Below are 17,430 nucleotides of genomic sequence, written 5' to 3' on the forward strand. Positions count from 1 at the left end.
GCTATCTCCTTTTCTCTGACTCTCAAACAAGCAGCATCGCTCATGAATAGGGTTTGTCTTTTTCTCCCAATTACAAATTACAACTGTTTATGATCGGGTTCAGCTCATAGCACAAAGCCCAATTACTCCGTTACCTAAATTGGGCTCCAATTTCGGCCCGGAACCCAGAAAATCAATGGCATTGGTAAAAGAGAGATAAGAACGCAGGTTCATGGACGATGTGGAAGAAATAACATGCTATGGAACCACAGCCATAAGTTGAACGAGAGGCTATCAAGAATCTCATCCTCTCCATATTATCTACCCTCCACCTCCCTCTTTTGAACTCACATTGGCCACTAGAGCTGCTGCTGCAACTGTTGCTGAGGTTGTAAAGTAAACAACCATGGCTTCTGCTACTCTCTCTGTGCCTAAGCCATCTCTCAAGGTCTCTTCTTCAAATACCCATTCGTCTACTCTACATTTAGCTTCCTTTATCTTATTTTGTTATTGTGACGCCCACTGACGTGATAGATTAGTTTCTGTGTTCAGGTCACGGGTCAGGGATTCTCCGAATTCGCTGGCCTTCGCAGTTCAGTAGCTTCTCTTCCCTTTGCTAGGAAAACGTCCGAAGACTTGCTCTCTGTTATTGCCTTCCAGACCTCTGCTGTGAGTTTGAATTGAACTTCCCCCCCCGAGGGATCCCTTATGTAGGACTACTACATACTCGACATAGTTTGAGCTTCTTACTTACTTGCTGTCTGAATCAATTAATCATAACGCAATCTCAAAACTCAAGACTCGATAGGAAACATGTTTGATTTAGCTGACACTTCATAATGCGTGCATGGATTGTTATTCGATTAAATCATAACAAATACTAACTTTTACGACCGTCTCCACTAGTATGATAATTTGGACAACCACGACAAGGATTGATTTGGGTGATCAATCTGCTTTCTGCAGAGTGTGATTGATGTGGTTTGAATATGAATAATTTGATTGATCATTATCGTTGGCTTTGGTTCTGGATCAACTTCAAATGGTAGGCAACTGAAAATGTCGTTTCAGATAAATGGGTTAGGCGACATAAGAAATCTTCGTAAAAGAAATTTGGTTGCCATAGTACATTTTGGAATATAAATGCCTTAATTAATTTAATTAACCTAGCTAGTAGTCAGAATCGGATTTCCTCAACGTTTTATTGGGCAATGTTGTAGGTCGGCAGGAGCGGTGGTTACAGGAAGGGTGTGGTGGAGGCCAAACTGAAGGTAGCGATCAATGGGTTTGGGAGAATCGGAAGGAACTTCTTGAGGTGTTGGCATGGCAGGAAGGACTCCCCGCTGGACGTCATTGCCATCAACGACACTGGCGGTGTCAAGCAAGCTTCCCATCTTCTCAAGTACGACTCCACCCTCGGTATCTTCGACGCTGACGTGAAGCCCGTAGGCGATACTGCCATCTCAGTTGATGGGAAGGTCATCAAAGTTGTCTCCAGCCGCAACCCCGTCAACCTTCCCTGGAAGTAGGTTCATTTTTTTTTTTTTTTTTTCCATGGCCTCTGAATGGCTCAAAAACAAAAAATTTTCCTCTATTCTATTCTAGGTAGGGAGGAGTGGTACGTAAATGGAGTAGTAACCAAAGAGGGTGGTTTTTGCAGGGACTTGGAGATAGACCTGGTGATAGAAGGGACAGGAGTGTTTGTGGACAGGGATGGTGCGGGAAAGCACATAGAGGCAGGGGCGAAGAAGGTGCTCATCACTGCTCCTGGGAAAGGTGATATACCAACATACGTGGTCGGCGTTAATGCCGACGCTTACAACCCAGACGAGCCCATCATCAGCAATGCCTCTTGTACCACTAATTGCCTTGCCCCCTTTGTCAAGGTCCTCGACCAGAAATTCGGTAACTTTCTTCTCCGTACTTCTCCTTTCTCTGCATCTCGCCTTCCTCATTTTTATGATTATCTATATGGCTGAGAAAGATTCCACAAAATTTTGGTTGCCAGAATTACCGCTCAAGAGCATGCGGTTGCTTCCACAGTTTTCACTGCTTAAACCTTCAGCTCTGTAAAGACCTTTTCCCTGCCTCATGAACGCGATAGTTTGTCCAATTCGCATTCATGATCGCAGCATTTTCTTTCACTTGTATTGACCAAGAAACAAACCTTCCCTAATAATCGGCCTAAAATGCATCCTCGCCAATTGGCCTTATACTTTTCTCAATCTTTCAACAATCACCTTTTCGATGCCTTAATAGCCTTGTTATTGGCATCTTTGTGGCCTTGGAATCGAGCCTCCTACCTAACTCCCAACACCATATTTTGATGGCTTTCTTTACTGTGAGGAATAGAAATATTGCCTGTTTTTTTTTTTTAACCAGTCATGGCAAATGCTACTGAGAGCATGTTGTTCTGTTGCGTGTGATATTTTTCTCTACTTCTCTGCTTTCTTTGCTTGCGCTTGGGCACCAGTTGCAATAGTTGCGCATTTATTAAAGATGAATGTTTTAGTTGATTCTTTTTTTTTTTTTTTTTTTTTCCCTTCTTCTAGCAAACATTGTGCTTTTCCCTTTGGTTATCTCATCAAACCTTAAATCATGAATATTCATCACTACTTCCTCTAGCGTGGTTGTGAGGCATGTCCATTATGCTGATACATGTAATTATCATATGTTAGGCATCATTAAGGGTACCATGACGACCACCCACTCCTACACTGGAGACCAGAGGCTTCTTGATGCAAGCCACCGCGACCTTCGCCGAGCACGAGCTGCGGCTCTCAACATAGTCCCAACTTCTACAGGTGCTGCAAAAGCTGTGGCCCTTGTTCTTCCTAGCCTGAAAGGGAAGCTGAATGGCATTGCTCTCCGTGTGCCCACACCTAATGTCTCAGTTGTGGACCTTGTTGTTCAAGTGTCAAAGAAGACATTTGCAGAGGAGGTAAATGCAGCTTTCAGGGATACTGCTGAAAACGAACTCAAGGGTATCCTATCTGTGTGTGATGAGCCTCTTGTCTCAGTGGACTTTAGGTGCAGTGACGTGTCATCAACTGTTGACTCTTCACTAACTATGGTTATGGGAGATGACATGGTTAAGGTGATTGCTTGGTATGACAATGAATGGGGTTATTCACAGAGGGTAGTTGATCTCGCTGATATTGTTGCCAACAACTGGAAATGACCTCCAATTTCCTGCTGTTTATGAACTTCTCTCCCAGTTTTCTTGTAAATTTCTGATTTTGAAGATATGTAATCAGTTGTGATCGAACCTTTTGTCTTTTTTGTTTTTTATTCGATGAGTATTATTTTTATTCAAAACAAGCAATCCCATTATTCAAATTTAGCATAATAATCTTGCTTTTAAACTTATTGATATGAACACAAATGCTTGGAGAAAAGCTTTGTTCAATAACTTGTTTGCCTCATCTATAATGCTAGCTGTTATCTAGATGACTAACACAAGAGGGGGGTGAATTGAGTTGTATTAAAAAAAATAACAATTATAAATCAAATATACAATATAAAATATAAATAAAATATGAAAAAACAATAAATATAAAGAGTAAGGGTAAGAGAGAAGCAAACTTAGTATGTTAACGAGGTTCGGCCCCCACTGCCTACGTCCTCGCCTTAAGCTACCCCTTGAGGATCCCAAATTTACTATTCAACCTCCTTCAGGTGGAGATAGAAACCTATTACACCTTTAAACAACACCGCTACAAAGGATCCGTGTAGAACACCCTCTACACTTGCAATCACCTTACACGTGGTGATTCAACTATTCCCCGTGTAGAACACTTTCTACACGCACAAGGGTTATACACTCCATTTTTCTGATACAAGAGCTGATAGTGGGTAGGTTATCAGAAAACACTCCTCAATGAGTGAAATAAGAACAATACAGCGCAAACTATATATCTCAAAATGAACAAGGATTAAGGCTCAATGCTTAGAGAAGAGAGAATGAAAGCTTTGAATGAATGTTATATGCTCTGGATGTTGTAAATGTGAAGCTCTCAAATGATCTATTTATAGGCATATGAGACTTCATATTCAAATTAAAAAAGATTCATATGTCAAAGACAACATCATTCACTTTTTCAAAAAATTCAAATAAAAGGTTCTTTTTTTTCAATTGTCAAATACAACATCATTCATTTTTCAAAAACTTCAAACCTAATCTTTTACTTTTAGCATATGACAAAAGGAGCACACTTTTCTTTTCAAACAAATCAAACCTAATCTTTTACTTTTTGCATATGACAAAAGGAGCACACTTTACTTTTCAAAAAATTCAAACCTAATCTTTTACTTTTTGCATATGACAAAAGGAGCACACTTTACTTTTCAAATATTTCAAACAAAATCATCTACCTTTTGCATAAGTCAAAAAAAACATCAATCACTTTTGAAAATATTCAAATAAAACATGCACATGTGAAAGATGACAATCAATCATCTTTAATATTTTTAAAATTCAACCCTTTAATTAAGACATGCACATGTAAAAGATGACAATCAATCATCTTTCAAAATTTTCAAATTTAATTTTAAAAAATATTCATGCATATGTGGAAAATGTATTTTAATGCTTTATGATAAAATATTAATTTTGAGTCTTAATCCTAATTTCGAATTTTTAAGAGATTTATAACATTACTCTATAATTTTAATGTAAACTTGTTCCCTTCTTGCTCATTCTTGTTTCCTTGATGTGCTTGACTTCATTGTATAGACAACTTGAGTTTGAAACTTCTTTATTCTTTGAATTCATTTGTTATCATCAAAATCCACGTATAGATATATAATTACACAAATTTTGAAACCTTGGGTTCAACAATCTCCTCCTTTTTGATGATGACAAATACTTGATAGAACCTTAAGCCTGTATTAATACTTAAGCTCCCCCTGAGAATATGCGTTAATTTTTCAAGCAAAAGTATGAATATAATTCCAAGCATATATAACAAGTTTAGCAATTCAAACAATGTTAATATTCTAGTCTAACACTTTTCCCCTTTTTGGCATCAATAAAAAGGATCCGCAATAAGTAAATGAACTGAAAAAAACGGTGCGTTAGTAGAAACTGTAGATAGTTGAAAAAAAATAAAATTGGATCCGTCCGTGACCCGACAAGTGTGGCTGGAGATTTGAAAAAATCGCCTGATGTTGTTGACAAATGAGATTGAAGGCTCCGAGTTTCTAAAAAATGTCATTTTCACCGATCGGGAAAAAAAATCACATTGCTTTTTGACTTGGATGATAGTTCGTCTGGTTCTTTATGCTATCTCTATAAAATCAGTCATAAAGTTCATCCAATCCGCATCAAGTTTTCTTTTCATCTCTATAACTCATCTGCATTCCTTCAACATTCTCGTTTTAAGCCTTCTATTCTTTTCTCAATGGCTCATTCTTCTAACATTTTTCTAAATCTATCCATGAGGCATTCTGTGCCTCAACCTCCTGTCCTTTCTACAGCTGCCATTGGTGCCATGTTGCAGCAAGAAAATAGTAATTTGGCTAATAAGTCAGATTCTGATACTATCTATGACTTGGTGAGTCTTGGGACTCACTACTCTTCCTCTATTGTTACTTTTTCCCAATGGCTACAAGTCAAAAATCATGAAGTTGAAAAGCTCAAAGAACAAATTGTTGTACTTCAACGAATTGTTCAAGAGTCTCACACAAGGGAATGAATCATTCGGCAGAAGAATAAACAGTTGAAATCTTTATTAGATTCTTCATTCCGCTTGCCGGTTCTCATAGATAAGAATGACATGATATTGTATGAAGAGAGTGAGCGTCTCAAACATGAGGCTAAGAATCTCATGTTTATGTAAAAGTATTTTAAAAATCTATCTCTATTTTTATTGACTCTGGTCTATCTTTTAAGAGATATTCATAACATGCATCATACATATTTCTCTTCTGATCATACATAATCTATCTTCTAGTAAAGGTTTTGTGAAAATATCTGCTAACTGATCGTGTGTGTTTGTGAACTCTAGTACTATATCGCCTTTCTGCACATGATCTCGAAGAAAATGATATCTTATTTCAATATGCTTAGTTCTAGAATGTTGTATTGGGTTCTTTGAAAGATTTATAACATTTGTATTATCACATTTGATTGGAATGTGATTATACATGAGTTTAAAATCTTCAAGTTGTTGCTTGATGTAGAGAACTTGAGCACAACAACTACTCGCAGCAACATATTCTGCCTCAGCAGTAGATAGTGCAGCAGAATTTTGTTTTTTACTAAACCAGGAAACTAGTGCATGACCTAAGAAATGGCATGCTCCACTAGTGATTTTTCGATCTATTTTACAACCAGCATAATCTGCATCTGTGTAGCTGATTAGATCGAAAGATGTGTGCTTAGGGTACTATAACCCTAAGTTAATTATACCACTAAGATATATAAGAATGCGCTTAACTGCAATTAAATGTGATTCTTTTGGAGATAATTGAAAGCGTGCACATAAGCACACACTAAACATAATATCTGGTCTACTGGCTGTTAAATATAATAAGCTACCAATCATACCTCGATATATTTTCGAGTCAACTGGCTTACTGGATTTATCTTTATCAAGTTTAATTGATGGGCTCATTGGTGTTCCAATTTCCTTAGCACTTTCCATCCTAAACTTTTTCAGTAATTCCTTAATATATTTTGATTGATTGATGAATGTCCCACTTTTTTCTTACTTAATTTGCAATCTGAGAAAGAATGTAAGTTCTCCCATCATGCTCATCTCAAATTCTTCCTGCATAGTCTTAGCAAAAACTTGACACATATTTTTATTAGTAGCACTGAATATTATATCATCAACATAAATCTGAATCAAAAGAATATCATCATTTTCATATTTAATGAGAAGAGTTGTGTCGATTTTTCCTCTTAAAAAATCTTTTTCAATCAAGAAACCATTGAATCTCTCGTACCAAGCTCTAGGAGCTTGTTTAAATCCATATAGTGCTTTTGTGAGTTTGAAAACATGATTTGGGAAAATATGATTTTCAAAACCTGAAGGTTGCTCAACATTCATTTAAAAAAGTTTGAAATCTTTATAACAAGTATATGCAAGTAGAATTCGAATAGCTTTTAATCTTGCGACTAGTGCATATGTCTCATCATAATTGATTCATTCTTCTTGATTAAAACATTGGGCTACAAGTCGAGTCTTATTTCTAATAATGACTCCGGATTCATCTTTTTTGTTTTTAAAAATCCATTTTGTTATAATAATAGTATGCTTTTTGGGTCTAGGAACAAGTGTCCAAACATCATTTCTTTCAAATTGATTCAACTCTTCTTGCATAGCTAGAATCCAAAATTCATCAAGAAGTGCGTCATCAATATTTTTAGGTTCAATCTGAGATAGAAAAGCAGTATGATTGCAAATATTTCTAAGAGATGATCGAGTACTTACACCTCGTGAAGGTTCTCCCAAAATTTGTTTCACTGGATGATCTTTCACAAATTTCTACTGTTTGGTTGCATCTTGTATTAAATTTTGATTATCTGTCCTGATGGTTCCATGTTGAACTTCTTCTATTGTGTTCTCTTTGTTGAAATTGAGACTTTCCATGTTATTTATACCTCCTGTTTCTTCATAAATAGATTTCTTGGAAAGTAGAGAATTAGATTCATCAAATACTACATGTATAGATTCTTGTAAAGTTAAAGTTTTTTTATTAAATACTCTATAAGCTTTACTACTAGTAGAATACCCGAGAAAAATACTTTCATCAGATTTTGCATCAAACTTGCCTAAATTATCCCTGTCATTCAAAATAAAACATTTGCATCCAAATACATGAAAGTAACCAATGTTGGGCTTTTTCTCATTCCAAAGCTCATAGGAGGTTTTATCTAATTTAGACCTTAACATAAATCTATTTATAACATAACATGCAGTACTTATCGTTTCAACCCAAAAATAACTAGGCAAGTTGTTCTCATTGAGCATTGTTCTTGCCATCTCTTGAAGAGATCCATTTTTCCTCTCTACTACCCCATTTTGTTGAGGAGTTCGAGAAGCAGAAAAATTACGCACAAAACCATTTTCATCACAAAATGTTTCAATATTTTTATTAACAAACTCTTTTCCCCTATCATTTCGGATACTTGAAATAGTATAGCCCTTTTCATTTTGAATTCTCTTGCATAACTTGGTAAAGACATTATGTGCCTCATCTTTATGAGCAAGAAAGATGACCCAAGTATATCTAGAGAAATCATCAACAATAACAAATGCATAATATTTTTCTTCAAGACTTGCAACTCTATTTGGTCCAAAAAGATCCATGTATATCAGTTGCAATGGTCTAGTAGTGAAAATATGTTTCTTGATTTTAAAATAAATTTTTGTTTCTTTACCAAATTGGCATGCATCACAAATTTTGTTTTTAAGAAAATTTGTTTTTGGTAAACCTCTCACAAAATCATTTTTTGAAAGTTTGGAAATAAGTTCTATGTTAGCATGACCCAATCTTCTATGCCATAGCCAACTAGTTTCATTTGGAGCTGAAAAACAAATCGCATCTTGTGAGGTAATTTCTTCAAAATCGATTGTATAAACATTGTTATTTCTAAAAGTAATAAAACAAATATTACAATCATGATCATTCAAAATAATGCATTTATCCATTTTGAAAGTAACTGTAAATCATTTATCACATAATTGACTTATGCTCAAAAGATTATGTTTTAGACCTTCAACAAGTAGAACATCTTCAATTATGAGAGAAGATTCATTACCAATTTTACCTATTCCCACGATCTTCCCTTTCGAGTTGTCTCCAAATGTTACGTGATATCCAATTTTTCAAATTCCTCATATACCTCTTATAAAACATTTTGCAATTCTTCATATGAAGGATCTTCAATATTATCAAGATTTGTTACCTCAATGTCATCTTTAGCCATAAGACAAAGATTTGCTGATTCTCCATTGCTTGCTTCACTATCTGAGCTACTTGAATCATCATCCCATGTAATTTTCATTGCTTTCTTGCCCTTGTTTTGATCTTTCTTTAGTAGAGGACAATCTGGTTTGATATGACCAGGTTTATTGCATTTATAACAAATTAAAATGTCACTTTTACCTGAATCTTTCTTGGAAAAATTTTTGAAAGATTTCCTCGGAAGAGTTTTATTTTTGTTTAAAAACCTCTGAATTCTTCTTGTTATCATCGCAACTTCTTCATCTTTATCTTCATTTTCCTCATCTTCATCACTTTCACTTTCTTGAGGAACAACTTTAAGTGTCAAGCTCTTCTTTAGCTTTCCTTCTTCTTCTCCTCTTTTCAATGTGTACTCATGGGTGATAAGTGACCCGATGAGTTCATTCACTTGAGCTTCTTGAGGTCTCTAGCTTCAAGAATCGTTTTCTCTTTTGATTCCTAGTGTTTTAGTAGAGAGTTGAGAATTTTTCTTACTATCTTCACCTTGGAATAAACTTTGCCAAGAGCTGTCAAGCTGTTTATGATGTTAGTAAAACGAGTGTGTATACTAGAAATAGATTCATCATCATTCATCTTAAACATTTCATATTCATGAGTAAGAATATAAATTTTTGATTCCTTTACTTGCGAAGTTCCTTCATAAGTAACTTCCAAGTTATCCCAAATTTCTTTTGTTGTAGCACAAGTCATTATTTTATTAAACTCATTTCCATTGATAGCATTAAATAATAAATTCATAGCAGTTAAATTCAAAGTATAAAGTCTATCGTCTTCACGATCAAACTCTTCTTCTTCCTCTTTGACCTTTACTCCATCAACCACTTTTGTTGGAATATAAGGTCCATTTATAATACATTTCCAGATTTCTCGACCTTGAGCCTGAAGAAATATTCTCATTCTAACTTTCCAGAATGAGTAATTATCTCCACAAAAGAGTAGAGGCCGACTGCTAGATTGACCTTCACCAAATGAAGCTACAATGTTAGACATAAGATCTTAACTCAAAAGATAGTTAATCTTATAATAGAGCTATTAACTCTGATACCAATTTTTGCCCAGATGACTAATACAAGAGGAGGGTGAATTGAGTTGTATTAAAAAGATAATAATTATAAATCAAATATACAATATAAAATATAAATAAAATATGAAAAAGTAATAAATATAAAGAGTAAGGGTAAGAGAGAAGCAAACTCAGTATGTTAACGAGGTTCGACCCCACTGCCTACGTCCTCGCCTCAAGCTACCCCTTGAGGATCTCAAATTCACTATTTAACCTCTTTCATGTGGAGATAGAAACCTATTGCACCTTTAAACAACACCGCTACAAAGGATCCATGTAGAACACCCTCTACACTTGCAATCACCTTACATGTGGTGATTCAACTATTCCCCGTGTAGAACACTTTTTACACGCACAAGGGTTATACACACACTTTTTTTGATACAAGAGCTGATAGTGGGTAGGTTATCAGAAAACACTCCTCAATGAGTGAAATAAGAACAATACAGCGCAAACTATATCTCTCAAAATGAACAAGGATTAAGGCTCAATGCTTAGAGAAGAGAGAATGAAAGTTTTGAATGAATGTTGTATGCTCTGGATGTTGTAAATGTGAAGCTCTCAAATGATCTATTTATAGGCATATGAGACTTCATATTCAAATTAAAAAAGATTCACATGTCAAAGACAACATCATTCACTTTTTCAAAAAATTCAAATAAAAGGTTCTTCTTTTTCAATTGTCAAAGACAATATCATTCATTTTTCAAAAACTTCAAACCTAATCTTTTACTTTTGGCATATGACCAAAGGAGCACATTTTTCTTTTCAAACAAATCAAACCTAATCTTTTACTTTTTGCATATGATAAAAGGAGCACGCTTTACTTTTCAAAAAATTCAAACCTAATATTTTACTTTTTGCATATTACAAAAGGAGCACGCTTTAATTTTCAAATATTTCAAACAAAATCATCTACCTTTTGCATAAATAAAAAAAAAACATCAATCACTTTTTAAAATATTCAAATAAAACATGCACATGTGAAAGATGACAATCAATCATTTTTAATATTTTTAAAGTTCAACCCTTTAATCAAGGCATGTACATGTAAAAAATGACAATCAATTATCTTTCAAAATTTTCAAATATAATTTTCAAAAATATTCATACACGTGTAGAAAATGTATTTTAATGCTTTATGATAAAATATTAATTTTGGACCTTAATCCTAATTTCGAATTTTTAAGAGATTTACAGCATTACTCTATAATTTTAATGTGAACTTGTTCCCTTCTTGCTTATGCTTGTTTCCTTGATGTGCTTGATTCTATTGTGTAGACAACTTGAGCTTGAGTTTCTTTATTTTTTGAATTTATTTGTTATTATCAAAATCTATGTATAGATATATAATTACATAAATCTTGAAATCTTGAGTTCAACACTAGCAAATGAGAAGGAGAACAAATTCTCTTAAAATAATTATTCAAACTCCAACTATTGGCTCAGTACAAACAATAAGTTCCATTTCGACAATTTGTTGAAGGCGTTGTGTTGCAGATTTTTTTAAGAATATGACGGTACTCAATTTTAAAATTGATAACTATTATCTATAAATAAATTGAATCAAAGTTGAAATAATTGTAGCAATAAAGCATGATGCTGTGACGATCTCAAAGGGCAATTTAAATCTGAACGGCAATCAAATAAATCTATGACATGAATGTATGAGGGAAATTTTATTTTTTATTATAAATAAAAATAAATAAACAAGATTTGGTAGAAACAAGTTGAGAAGAAAACACCAATTTTCTAACTTTGGAGGCCTTATATGATGTGGACGCTTGGTGAAGGCTTCTGCCAGCCCTGTGTGATTAGGTGGATTCGATTGGGAAAACAGCTCAACTTTATCACACAAAGTCATCCAATGATTTATAGAGATATGGATCCGTATTTGTTTAGGTGAGTTTTTGTTCTACAAAAATTTAAGATGTATTGGTAGGAGTGGCAATATGTTATACGACTCGTTAACTCAATACGAACACGACACGATAATAGTGGATTAAGATTTAGTCTTAACAAATTCTGGTCAAAACGTGTTGACCTGTTAAAACACGATTGGTTAACGAGTTGATAACGTTTTGACCTGTTATGACACATTAAAAAAGTTAAAGTTTCAATTATATTCTTATACCTAAAAGTAAAATTGTTAGAATTTCAATTTTGATATTTTTATTGTTTGTATTGTAATTTTGAACTTGTAGTTAGTTTTATAATTTGTATAAATATTATAATTTTAACATTTATATAAAATTATGTTAAATTTAATCAGGTTAAACAGGTTAATTCAAGCCTATTTAACTCATATATATAAATAGTTTGAAATAGGTCGTATCATGTGTCGTGTTTACTTATTTCGTAACATTCATTAATGGGTCAAAACAGATTAATACGACACGACCCGTTATGTTAATAAATCGTGTTAAAATTTTAAATTTTAACACGATAAATTTAATGGATCAGGTTAATGTTGACCTATATAGTATAATATACATACTTTAATACGACACGAACAATACCCGTTATCACAATTTAACACCCCTATCAATTGGTCTTTTGTGCTTTTAAAACCTTAATACAGATATAGCTTTCATCCCCCTTTTGAAATTCAATAGAATTGCTATCAACTCCGTAAAGCCAGTGAAAACTAGTTTCTGATGCTAACACTGAAAATCTGTGAAACTATAGATAACCTGAAACTTGAGCTTGAAAGATGATGTAAAAACAAGACTCAGGAAAACAAAACGTTCTAAGGGTCCTTATTGATGCACATGCAAACTGGACCCACTTTCTCGTGCATCTATAATTGCATCACGCTAAAGCATTGAAAAACCTAAATGGCCAAGCATGTGAACACCCGAATCTTTTACATGGAAATCTTCGTCGAAGTATTTCACTATTAAATATATATATATATATATATATATATATAAAGACGATAAAACTCACTGGGATTTAGTCCACATGCAGCTGGACAACATAAATCTTGACAGTAGTTTACACAGATTACACAAACACCCATTTAAATATCAGAAACCCAAGGTGATAATAAACCACAGTGGATCGAACATCATGGAAAATAACGAATGAGAGAGATATCCCCCCATAATTTAATATGGTAAATATAACAAATGGCAGTAGTAGGCAGTAGTAGTATCAGGCTTCAGGAATCAATCATATATCTCTGTCTCGCTTGCACTCTGGTGAGATAGAAGGGTATCTGACTCTGTCAGTGCAATAGTTGTAAATGGTGAATTTGGTACGGACCCACTGCAGGCGTCTGTACTGATAAGCGTCAAGGTCTTGGAACTCCTTCTGATCCCACCATCTTTTCCCCTGAGTGGCGCAGAACGTAGACTGCACCGACGCCTCGCAGCCGTCGATGTGGAAGCTCTTGTAGGTGGCGATGAAGGGTGCCTTGGACCAGTCAGTCTTCTCGAGGCCGCCCCTTGTCGCCCAGTCATCGGCATTCCAGAGGCTGGAGTATATCTTCATGGGTTGGTTGAATGGGAATCTCACTCCCAAATCCTTGCAGTTCTTGAACACCCTTATGGGTACGTCGTCCACAAAGAACCTGATACATTGAGAAAGTACAGCATTATCTCTTCCACTCCGCATTGTCCACATGCAGACAAATCAGTGTTTCTACTTTCGAAAAAAGGTTTAAAGTGACTGAATCAGTCCTGCTTCTTATCATTGATTTCAAAAGACTTCTGTCGGCATCTACGGATTACAAAAGTAAGGCCCCACGATGAAACCAATCCTCGTTCCTTGTGACCAGAGTTGACAATAATGCGACACACCGATTTCATTAGTCGTTGCTTTGTTTGATTTATGTTCCTGTTTTGGTCGGAAAATCCTGTTTACATACGTGAGAATCGTAGATTCCATGATTGCGGCCAACTATGGGATGTTGATGGATATGAATTACGAAAAATATCATCTATTTATCCTCTGTTAGAGTTTTGAAAGAACCTGTGAGACTGGATTCAGAGAGAGAGAGAGAGAGAGAGAGTCTCTAGTCAAGGATAGAAGATCATCATAAATTTCAACTGATAATTTGTTGATCATCGGTTATTGCCTATAGGGATGAAAAATAGTTATAGGTTAATTGACGATTTTGGGTAATAAGAATCTGCTTATAGCATTTAGATCAAATCATTAATATCAACAACTAAACTGAAAACCACCCCATTCATCTAGAGCCAGGAATGTTAAGGAAAATCTACTCCAAAGAGCGCAAGCAAAAATAATCATCTGTTATGTCAAACAATGAACTAGATTCCCAAGAAAGTGGCAGCAGTTTGAGATTGTTTGGACACGGGAAATTTTCAGATGAAAATTTTAAATTTTAAGATGAAATATATTATTATATTTTAATATTATTATTATTTTAAAATTTAAAAAGTTAAAAAAAAAATTAAATTATTTATTATATTTTGTATAGAAATTTAAAAAATTATAATAATAAAATAAAAATTTTATATATTTAAGATGAGAAATTAGCCAAACTGCACGACTTGGGAAAACTTAGGGGTGGTTCAGTCCTCTTCTTCCCCCTTTCTTTATGAACACTTAGATACGAGAATACAAACTAAAAATCTGATTAGGTAATTTCCAAAACTAATGTAGAAAGAGAGGAAGAAAGAAAAAGAACTTCCCCCCAAAAAGGAAAAAATAAATCAAAAGAGGAACTTACACAATCTGATACAGATTCCAGAGAACGGAGTAGGAGTGGTAAGCTTGGGTTGGGTCAAACCAAAGATAAATCCTCTGTTCTCTGTCGCCCTTCCCTCCTGTGAAGACATTTGTCTGTAAAATGTAAGGCTGCCCCGTCCTGTTCCCTAAGAACTCGAAGTCTATTTCATCATGCTCCGAGTTTTGAGATGACAGCTGTAGCATAGAGATTATAAAAGATCAGTACTCCGAATTTTGGGGACACTTTAAGAAGAAAAGCTCAAAGGAGCGTAAAAATCTCGGCTTTTAGAAAATCAAGCGGACTCAAGTAAAATCTCACCTAAACTGGGGTCGTTGGCCACAAGTACTCTGTTTTTGCGACCACTGAAATTTCTTTCCTTTTTTTTTTTTTTGGGGTCTTTCTATCGGATAAACTTACCAAGACAATTGATACGATAACACTATAACCGAAGTGTATTGAAAGATGGGAAACAAATGAGATGAGAATCACTCACATAGAAGGCAGTAACTGTTCCGGCAGAATCCCCAGGAACCAACTTGATTTGCATACTGAAGTGGCCGAACAAGTAAGAACCCTTGGATTGGAAACCAGTACCTTTTAAGAATCAAACGTGTGTTGGAGGAAAATATGAGCGACAGGAACTTAAGATGAGACATGTACAAGCATTTATTCTATGAGCTGATGGCATTAGTCTACTCCTCTAGCTCCTAATACCTGTGTATTTGTCGAGATGGAGCTGAATCTCAGATCCTCCGTTGAAGTACTTAATGTGATCAAAAGCCCATGTGGGCACGTAGTTTCTACCAAATGGCACATCAACAGGCTTCCTCGGAGGAGCTCCCATGGTTCCAGGGACAATAAATAAGAAACCCAGTAACAGAGTCCACACATAAGAACCCATTTTTCTACAAACAAAAAAAAAACAAAACTGAGCTTACTTCTTTAAATAAATAAATAAATAAGGCATACTGAGATGTCTCTAACAACAAAATAAGCGAATGAACAAATGAGACCGTGTATCCTTCTTCTGAAGCATTACCCAGCGATAGAAAAAGAGGAAGAGAGAGAGAGAGAGAGGGGTAGGTCTGCGAGGATGTGATGAGGAAAAGTGGAGGAGGGGGAGCCCTTTATGTAGGCTCTAGATTTTATCTGATGGAAAAAATGTATAACTGTTGATTAATATGTTTATTAATTTAATGTAATCGGTAAAAAAAAAAGCAAATTTTATGAAAAAATATATTAATTTAAATTTTAAATAAGAAAAAATTAATATTATTATTTAAATTCGACTTTATTTATATTAATAAAATTCCGTATTATATTGATAATGACAATAACAATGATAATAATAACGGTGTTAATGGAGCTTTTATCAATGGCGGTGGTGACTGGTGCAGGCTTTCTAGCTTCTTTTTTTTCTTTTCTTTTCCTTTTCCATTTTGTTAATCTGAGCTGAGGTGTTATAGTGTTACAAACTCTGTTTTTCTTTAGGCACGTAAAAATTTTGACAAATCGAGGAGGGTGCAGTCTCTCTCAGTTAAGGTCATGGTCACATGAGAGCGTCGGCCATCACCCATCGCTAAACCGAGGAATCACTTACTTGCTTATGCCCAGTGCCCCCACTCGTTCCTCCTTTAAAGATCTGCTCTTTCTTTTACCTTGTCTTTTTATGTACGTGTTTGTGTCTCTGTTTCTCTATTTCAGCACAGCTCACGGGTATGGCTAAAAAAGGCATTTTCCCCACATTCAAGAAACAGGCATTCTACATCACTGGTCATCCATACAATACAAACCGATAAAAACGGTACAAACAATTAGTTCTTTTGTTTAGGTACCAAGACTCGATTGCAATCAGTCCAAGATGGGTATTATTGCATTTTTAGTTCTCAGTTACAAAATAAATTGAAAAGCCAGGGTGATGCACAACTACCCACCAGCCACTCTTTACATTATCCATTAAATTTCGTAGGAAATAGCCATTTATGAGGGTGAGTTTATGTTCATGGTCCAAAAAAACAAACATTTAAGTGTGTTTAATTTGAGATGTACGTGCAATTTTAATAAATTTTAAATGGATTAACTTACTTAGATATGTATTAAGGATAATGTACAGAAATATTAGAGAAAATATACGTGGATGGATGTGCACAGGTTGATTGAATAGAACAATAGTCAATAGAGACCAAAAAGTTTATCTACAAAGAATCAGGAGGGTTCAAAACGGAAGGGAGTAAGGTGGGTGTCCAGATTCAGAGAACATTAAACATGTGGCTGGTCTGCAAGGTGAACACCAAAAGTGTAAACCTGAGCACATGCCCCTTGAATGCTCTGCAATCTGCATAAAACCATCGAAATTATAAGTTGTTATACCGTATCTGAGAGAGATAGAGACGGATAAAGAAAAGAGAGGGCAATGGTCCATTCATTCTGGTGGTCCGGTGGCTGTGAATAATTGTGATGGGATATCGTCATTAGCAGGGTTTGCCATGCTAGCTAAGAGAAGCTAGGCGTAGTTGCTAACTGCTTCTGAACTGGCCTCGTGTCCTGTGTTCCAGTTCCAGCTCTATCCAACCTGCCCATTTCTTAATCCACAGCTCCAATTCTTGGCAGATTTTTATTCTTCACCAACCATTTATTTCTCTTCTTCTATTTCCTCTTAACGAACTGTTAGGCCATACCAAATTTTAATTTCAAACATAAAATTTTTATTTTA

At 35.0% G+C, this 17,430-nt stretch overlaps 2 protein-coding genes across 3 annotated transcripts; one reads left to right on the plus strand and one right to left on the minus strand.

The window, feature by feature from the left end:
* Positions 1–236: 236 nt before the first annotated feature.
* Positions 237–3,297, plus strand: LOC122311510 (glyceraldehyde-3-phosphate dehydrogenase A, chloroplastic-like). Its single transcript, XM_043126086.1, has 5 exons — positions 237–427; positions 532–648; positions 1,200–1,504; positions 1,640–1,884; positions 2,658–3,297. Exons 1-5 carry the CDS (start codon positions 386–388, stop codon positions 3,158–3,160), a joined length of 1,212 nt encoding a protein of 403 aa, XP_042982020.1. The 5' UTR covers positions 237–385; the 3' UTR covers positions 3,161–3,297.
* A 9,675-nt stretch (positions 3,298–12,972) lies between these two features.
* LOC122311852 (probable xyloglucan endotransglucosylase/hydrolase protein B) lies at positions 12,973–15,904 on the minus strand. 2 transcript variants are annotated; one of them, XM_043126600.1, is made up of 5 exons: positions 15,757–15,904; positions 15,432–15,622; positions 15,211–15,311; positions 14,718–14,911; positions 12,973–13,592 (listed from the first exon to the last, which is right to left on the minus strand). In XM_043126600.1, exons 2-5 carry the CDS (start codon positions 15,616–15,618, stop codon positions 13,193–13,195), a joined length of 882 nt encoding a protein of 293 aa, XP_042982534.1. In that variant the 5' UTR covers positions 15,619–15,622; positions 15,757–15,904; the 3' UTR covers positions 12,973–13,192. The 2 variants fall into 2 exon arrangements, with proteins under 2 accessions (XP_042982534.1, XP_042982533.1); XM_043126599.1 differs by having other exon boundaries at positions 15,731–15,884.
* Between the last annotated feature and the right edge of the window lie 1,526 nt (positions 15,905–17,430).

The sequence above is a fragment of the Carya illinoinensis genome, chromosome 5 (genome assembly GCF_018687715.1).
Source record: "Carya illinoinensis cultivar Pawnee chromosome 5, C.illinoinensisPawnee_v1, whole genome shotgun sequence".
Classification (NCBI taxonomy): Eukaryota; Viridiplantae; Streptophyta; class Magnoliopsida; order Fagales; family Juglandaceae; genus Carya; species Carya illinoinensis.

Coding starts and splice junctions, on each gene's coding strand:
- LOC122311510 (XM_043126086.1), top strand. CDS start 386: ATGGCTTCTGCTACTCTCTCTGTGCCTAAGCCATCTCTCAAG. Junction 649..1,199: donor TTGCCTTCCAGACCTCTGCT/GTGAGTTTGAAT, acceptor GCAATGTTGTAG/GTCGGCAGGAGCGGTGGTTA. Junction 1,885..2,657: donor GGTCCTCGACCAGAAATTCG/GTAACTTTCTTC, acceptor ATCATATGTTAG/GCATCATTAAGGGTACCATG.
- LOC122311852 (XM_043126599.1), bottom strand. CDS start 15,753: ATGCTTCAGAAGAAGGATACACG. Junction 15,312..15,431: donor CCATCTCGACAAATACACAG/GTATTAGGAGCT, acceptor GATTCTTAAAAG/GTACTGGTTTCCAATCCAAG. Junction 14,912..15,210: donor GAACAGTTACTGCCTTCTAT/GTGAGTGATTCT, acceptor TCTATGCTACAG/CTGTCATCTCAAAACTCGGA.